Source organism: Nannospalax galili, unplaced genomic scaffold (assembly GCF_000622305.1).
Source record: "Nannospalax galili isolate Female #2095 unplaced genomic scaffold, S.galili_v1.0 scaffold280, whole genome shotgun sequence".
NCBI lineage: Eukaryota > Metazoa > Chordata > Mammalia > Rodentia > Spalacidae > Nannospalax > Nannospalax galili.
Window position 1 is genome coordinate 6,304,464 of NW_008347808.1, and position 6,986 is coordinate 6,311,449.

General features: G+C 41.7%; 1 protein-coding gene across 2 annotated transcripts in view; it reads left to right on the forward strand.

Moving 5' to 3' along the window:
* Kif4a (kinesin family member 4A) overlaps window positions 1–6,714 on the forward strand; it is a 130,634-nt gene extending 123,920 nt beyond the window's left edge. For both annotated transcript variants that reach the window (XM_008844389.3, XM_029568943.1), the window contains exons 29-31: window positions 3,625–3,741; window positions 5,598–5,720; window positions 5,970–6,714. In XM_008844389.3, coding sequence (XP_008842611.1) covers window positions 3,625–3,741; window positions 5,598–5,720; window positions 5,970–6,170 — 441 coding nt within the window. In that variant the 3' untranslated portion in view covers window positions 6,171–6,714. The remainder of the gene's footprint in view (window positions 1–3,624; window positions 3,742–5,597; window positions 5,721–5,969) is intronic.
* Window positions 6,715–6,986: the final 272 nt, after the last annotated feature.

The following is a 6,986-nucleotide window of genomic DNA, read 5'->3' on the forward strand; positions in this document are numbered from 1 at the left end:
AAGACAAGCACTAAAGCAGAACAGCCAAGGACACAGCATGCTTTTTTAACACAGCCATTCTCCAGGAAGCATTCTTCCTTTGAAGTTTATTCAGCCTCGGCCCACGGAGAGTTCTCACGCGGGCTCCGGGCTCCACTGGAGGTGGCGTGGCAAGGGAGGGAGGAAGGAAGGGAGGAACGAAAAGGTAGAAAGATCAGCAAATGCAAAGACCTCAAGGCAGGAATGGGCTTGGTGTCTCAAGGAATCCCTGAGAAATGGGAGAGTTAAAGTTAGGTATAGTTGGGCCAGATTGTAGAGGGTCTTATCCATCATGGTATGTTTTCAGTTTTGTTCATGTACAAAGATATTCACTGCAACATGATTTATCATAGCAAATATTTTCTCTTTAATCTTTCTTAATATCTAACATTAAGGGACTGATTAAATAAATCAATATATCTGCATGATAAAACATATATATATATATATATAACTATTGAAATAATGGTTTGAGCTTTCAAATTTTGATAGTGATATGCACTGTCCTCTTAATCAGAATAAACAAGATGTTATCATGGCTTCCTTTACCTTTACAACTATACAACCAAGATTATAGCTCTCATAAGAAAAATGCCTAAAGGGCTTGAATTTTATTCTGAACTCAGTATGAATCCACAGAGATGTGGCAAAAAAAAAAATGCTGACAACTGTGATTTCTAGCCTCATTAACCAGACTTTTGGATTTGTAACAAGAGAGGCATTTGTCACAATCTATTTTTATCGTGTGTATGAATGTTTGCCTGCATGTATGTGTGTGCACCACATGTGTGTCTGGTGCCCTCAGAAGCTAGAAGAGAGCAATGGATTCCCTGGAACTGGAGTTGCAAGTGGCTGTGAGCTCTGTGGATGCTGGGAACCGAACTCAGGTTCGGTGGAAACCAGGTCATGTGGTAAATCATTGAGCTAGGTAAAAATCTTTTAGCCAAAGGGGTCTGGGGAGTAAAAATTAGGGTAAGATCTGACAACTATGCTATGAAAATGGGGATTACACTGTATCATTCCAGATGGCAGAATTGGCTCCTGTGGTTAAAAGTAATGTAAAAATTATTACCTCATGATAAGTAGAGTTTTGTATACTTAGACCAGGACATTAGAGAGGAGCTTCATGTATCAAGCCAAGCCTTATATGGTTGTTGGCATCTCTCCTGATTCTAATCTTGCGACCTGTGAACTCTGTCTACCTAGATCTCTTCTAAGACAAACTATTCAACTTTCTGCCACCATTTTTCTTTGTTACATAATTTATTTTTATTAACATGCACTCATTATACATATTAATGAGGTTCATTATGATTTTTCATACATTTATACAGTATCACTAACCAAATCCAGCTTTCCTTTACCCAGCCTACACATATAACACACATACACACACGCACGCACACACCGCTTCTCAACTATTGTAATCACTGTTCTACATTTGTGCCAACTTTTTTTCCATATATGAGAAGATGTGATACATATTTCTATTTACGTCTGGATTATTTCATTTAACTTTTCCATTCCACCTTTTTTTTATGTGTATGAGTGTATTGCCTGCATGTGTGTAAGTGCACCTGTGTTGTGCAATGCCCATGGAGGTCAGAAAAAGGTGTCAATTCCCTGGAACTGGAGTTACAGATGGTTTTTAGCTGCCATGTAGGTACTGGGAATTGAACCCTGGTCCTCTGCAGGAACAGCCAGTGCTCTTAACCACTTGGCCATCTATCTCCCCCACACACACTTTTTTTAGATGTGGTTTCATGTATCCTGGCTAACTCAAACTCACTGCGTAGCTGAGGATGACCTCAAACTTCTGATCCTTCTGCCTCCACCTCCTGAGTGCTAAAGTTACAGGCATGCATCACTACTCTTGGTTTTATGTGGTGCTCGGGATTGAACTCAGGACTTTGTACATGCTAGGCAAGCACTCTGCCAACCAGGATATATCCGCAGCCCTACTTTTTGTTTTTTCTGTTGTTGCTGAGATGGAGCCCAGGCTAACCTCAAACTTGCAGCAATTCTCCTGCCTCTGCCTCCCAAGTGCTGGGATTACAGGCTCCACTATTATAGCATTACTTCCCATAAATATGATCATCCACCCATCTCTTTTATTTAATCTCCTTATTAAACACATACATAGTTAACTACTGAATGTCTATATAAGAAAACATGTATGTATGTTGAGAATTTAATGCGTGAAAATCATTCATAACAGTGCTTGGCATACATTCAGTTGGCTATTATTATTGTAGCCTTGTTTATGAGGATGAATAAGGCCTCAATCAGTAGAATGGTTAAATTGTGGCATATTCTAGGAGTGATAAATGAATGGTACTTAAAGTTTGAAACATGTTAGAAAAGTCCTTACATTTTTGGTAAAGCTTATAGATGCTAAAAGACATGCATGGGCATATTTATCCCTGGAAAGGAGGGAGGCAAATTGGGTCAGGAAAGGGTAAGCAGTTATTTTTGACTTATTAAAGAGTAGATAAGTAGGGCTTTTCTTATTGTTGTTGCTTGATGATGTCCTAATATAGGGTACATTATTTCAAATGGGATCCAACTGCCCTAGGGTACAACATGAAATAATTACTCCCTGTGTTTTCTGAACTCCCCATTGCTGCCTGGCCACATTTGTTTTTTGACAGGCATTTCATACTGCTGGCTCATGGACTGTTGACACCTCATCCCTAGGCCCTTTCTGCACTAACTACTTTTAAGCTAGATTTCTCCCTATTGTTATATCTTCTTTCTACTTTCAGCCCATAATTCCAGCCTGTCCAAATATTTTTTACTTGTGATTTTTGTTTTCTTACCTATCAATCATCCTTTCAGCTTTCTACCATTGTTAGAGCTGATAAGCATGCCACCTTATTAGACTAGCTGTGAGAGTGTGTGGATGTGAGTATTATGAAAACTGTAACGTGCAATAAGAAATGAATTTTATTTCTTTTTTTTTTCTATCTTTTTGAGACAAGGTTTCGCTGCAGCTGGCCTGGATTCGCTAATGGAGACCAGGCTGGCCTTAAACTCACAGAGATCACCTGCCTCTGCCTCCCAAGTCCTGGGATTAAAGGTATGCGCCACCACGCCCGGCTAAAAAATGAATTTTATTTCATATCTTAGGTGATACATTAAAGATGAGTTAAATGCTCTGGACAAAACCCTGGCTGACAATGGACAAAATGTGGAAATATGGATTGGAAGAAAATGCAGTTAGGTTGATCTAAAAATACAGAGCAACTAGACTCAGTCCTTAAATAACCCTAACTACACTACCGTCCAGCCCTCAGTTCTTTGCCCATACAGTCAGCATTGGTCTCTATCAGGTATTTGGTGTTCCAACACCCCTCTCATCTGTCCTGCAGTTACACTGCCCCAAACAGAACAGTGAGTTGTCTGGTATGGTTTGTTCTTAGTAAACCTGCGGTGGTTTTTGATGATCACTGGTAAATGAAAGAAAGGGATGGAAAAGACTGAAGTTTGATAAAGATGATGGTATTTTCCTTTTTTTCTAGAAGGGTTTGCAAATGAAGGGAAAGTACTTTAAAGTAGTCATCCAATCCTTTCAATAATGGTTCTTTCCACAAACCTGTTTTTCAGTGTTCCTGCAAGGGCTGGTGTGGGAACAAGCAATGTGGGTGCAGAAAGCAAAGATCAGACTGTAATGTGGCCTGCAGCTGTGACCCCACAAAGTGTCGGAACCGCCAGCAAGGCCAGGTAGGATCAACATTGTTTCCCCTAACCATCCTTCAGACCTCCTCGTAGTTTCTGTCCTTCTTCCCCTTTCACCCTGAAACCTGGAGTCTCCTGTGCAGCTCTTCCTACACTCCTCTTTCCTCTGCACTCAGAAAAAGAGACATTTCACTCCTCAGGTGTGCAGCTCCCTACGCCCAGCCTTGGCTGAAAAGCTTCTGTTTGATTTCTGAAACAGAAGCAAAGAACAGAAAAGCAAGAATTTACAAGTAGATAGACATGCAGGATCAAACTAGCCCAAAGGCTTAGCTGGAACTGAGAGAGCCACGTGCTGAGATGGCAACTTCCAGGAAGGAAGTTAATCCTTCTGACATCTTGAGATGTTAGTTATTAGACCCTCTCCACGGGAACCAGCCATTCCATGGTTCTAGGAAAAGAACCACAGGAACCAAGACTAATAGTCACTGCGGTGAGCCAAGTTAACTATAGCTGTCTTTATGTTGCTCAGGAAGAGCAAACTCAGAGAAACAAAATGTGCCCTCAAAAGAATACCAGCAAGCAGGTTACATCCCAGAGAGCCTTATACCTATCTGTTCCTGGGACAAAAAGTCATTGTTTAGCTCTCTACATATAATACAAGAATTCTAGTAAGTGTGATGCAATGGTCATTCATCATGTATTTCTTGAACATTTATATAATGTTTCAGCCTTGGTCTTTTATTTAAAAGACTTCTGGGGGGCTGGAGAGATGGCCTCAGCAGTTAAGAACACTGGCTGTTCTTGCAGAAGACCCAGGTTTGAATCCCAGTACCCACATGGCAGCTAACAACTGTCTGTAACTCCAGTTCCAGGGGCTCCAATAGCCTCTTCTGTCCTCTGCGGGCATTTCATGACACGGGTGCACTTACCTACATGCAGGCAATACACGCATAGCACATAAAAATAAATAAAATATTTTTTAATTAAAAAAATAAAGACTTCTGGGGACTGGAGAGATGGCTTGGCAGTTAAGAACACTGTCTGCCCTTGTAGAGGACCTGGGTTCTAGTCCCAGCACCCACATGGCATCTATCAGCTATCCGTAACTCCAGTTCCAGGGGACTCTGATGCCCTCTTCTGACCCCCACGGCATTGCATGACATGGGTGCACTTACATACATTCACATATAATAAAAACAATTTAAAATTTTTAAAAATCACAGATAAGTAAGCATCAGAGGACTAAAGTGGCAAGCTAGAGGTCAGACTAAAAGTTATAGATGTAGCAGGGACCTCTAAAGGGCCCCTGTTCTCATGGTTTTTCATTTGAGATTCATGTAGCTGCTGCATGAAAAGGAATTGCACAACACAGGTACTTACATTCAGGCAAAACACACATACACATAAAATAAAGAATAATAGATAATTTTTTTTTAAAAATTATAGGGAGGGGAGGTTAATCAAGGAAATAACCAAGTCTTGGCCTAATTTTATTGTTTTTTTTTTTAATTATTTGTTTTTCTTTGAGACTAGGTCTTGCTAAGTAGCCCAGGCTAAGCTCAAACTGTTATCCTTCTGCCTCAGCCTCCCCACTTCTGGGATTACAGGTATGCATTACCACACCCAGCTTGGCCTAATATTAAAGTTTGCCTCATGATTATGTCCCATGCCACCCACTATCCTCAGACCTAGGCCTTCAGAGGCTACCTCTTTAGCCTAGCTTCATCCCTTTAGGGACAGAGCATGTTAAGCCCTATGACTTCTCTAAGCAGTAGTTCCCTTAAGCTTAGTTTTACTGGTTGACTCATTAGTCCCCTAGACCCCCCTGGTTTAAGAGAAACAGATTGATTTTGCAACGCTGGTAGCTAAATTTATAATAAATCCATCTGCCTGATTTTTAGGATAGCTTGGGTGCTATCGAGCGGACCCAGGATTCTGAAAGCTCCTTCAAACTGGAGGATCCCACAGAGGTGACCTCAGGATCAAGCTTCTTCAACCCTGTCTGCACCACTCCCAGTAGCAAGGTAGGTGGGCTAAATGGAGTCACTGAAAGCTGTTCACATCCCTCTCTGCATTATCTTTGAGAGAAGACTGTGAAAGAAAGGGGGTGGGGAAAGGCATAATCAAATTGCTAGAGACTGGGTTTTGGGTATAGGCTACAGTGTTTTATTTAATAGAGCAGTTTTAGGGTATTCCACATATTTGGGAAGTGTAGAGCCTTTCTAGTGGCTCAAGTGGGCCGGTCTATTCATACCTGTCTCTGTCCTTTCTAGATCCTAAAAGAGATGTGTGATGCAGATCAGGTGCTGTTAAGGAAGACTGCTTTGGCTCCTCCCTTTAACCATCCAGAGCTGAAGCATACAGCAACAGAATCACAAGAAAATAAGGCCCCCGGGAAGAAAAAGAAGCGAGCTCTAGCAAGCAATACCAGCTTCTTCTCAGGCTGCTCTCCTATTCAAGAAGAGTCCCATTGAAGTGGTCACCGTTTACCTTCTGTCTGCCCTGGACACACTTTCAGGGTACAGCACAGAGGAAGTTTCAATGACTTCTGTAGATTTCAGGACTTGCTATTGAGGAAAGGAACCAATGTGTCACTGAAAGGAAGTGGACTTTCACTGAGTGTTGGCCCTAGTGTCCAGGCCCACCAACTCCAATCAACTGTTTTTTCTTCTCCAGAAGGTGCTGAGCCGCCTACTGAAGAGAAAACCAACTGAACTTCCTGATGACTCATGAGGAACCTATCCCCAGTACAGTCTAGCTCTTGCTTGTGAGTAGTTGAGTCATCTTATAAAGCTGAGGCCAAGGTATTCCTCTGTCAAGGTCAGCATAATGGAGGAGCCTGGTGAAGAATAGAGGCTTGACTCAACTCCCTCACCCCACCTCGTGAATGGGGCTGGGAACTTTGTTGCTCCATTTCTTGAATGGATTTTAACAGAATCCTTAATTGTCTGTCATGTTACTGAAGTGGATGAAAGATTTTTAATTGTTAAGTAAATAAATAAACCTTAGCTCATCTACTGTTTGGGGAGAGCCTTCTATGCTAGAGGAAGAAATAAGATTTCAATATGTTTTCCTTAGCCCCTGGGAAAGCTACTGAGGAGATCCATTATAACTCCCTGAGCAGCCCCAACTCCTCCAATTCTGGCTTCCTTTTTCTAGGAAGACTGTCTAGGTTTTTTATAATAGGGTTGGGAATTGAGCCCAGGGCCCTGACCATCCTAGGCAAACACTGTCACCGTCCTATACCCCACCCTGGCTTATTACCTTTGTGTAGCTACCCTCTTTCCCAG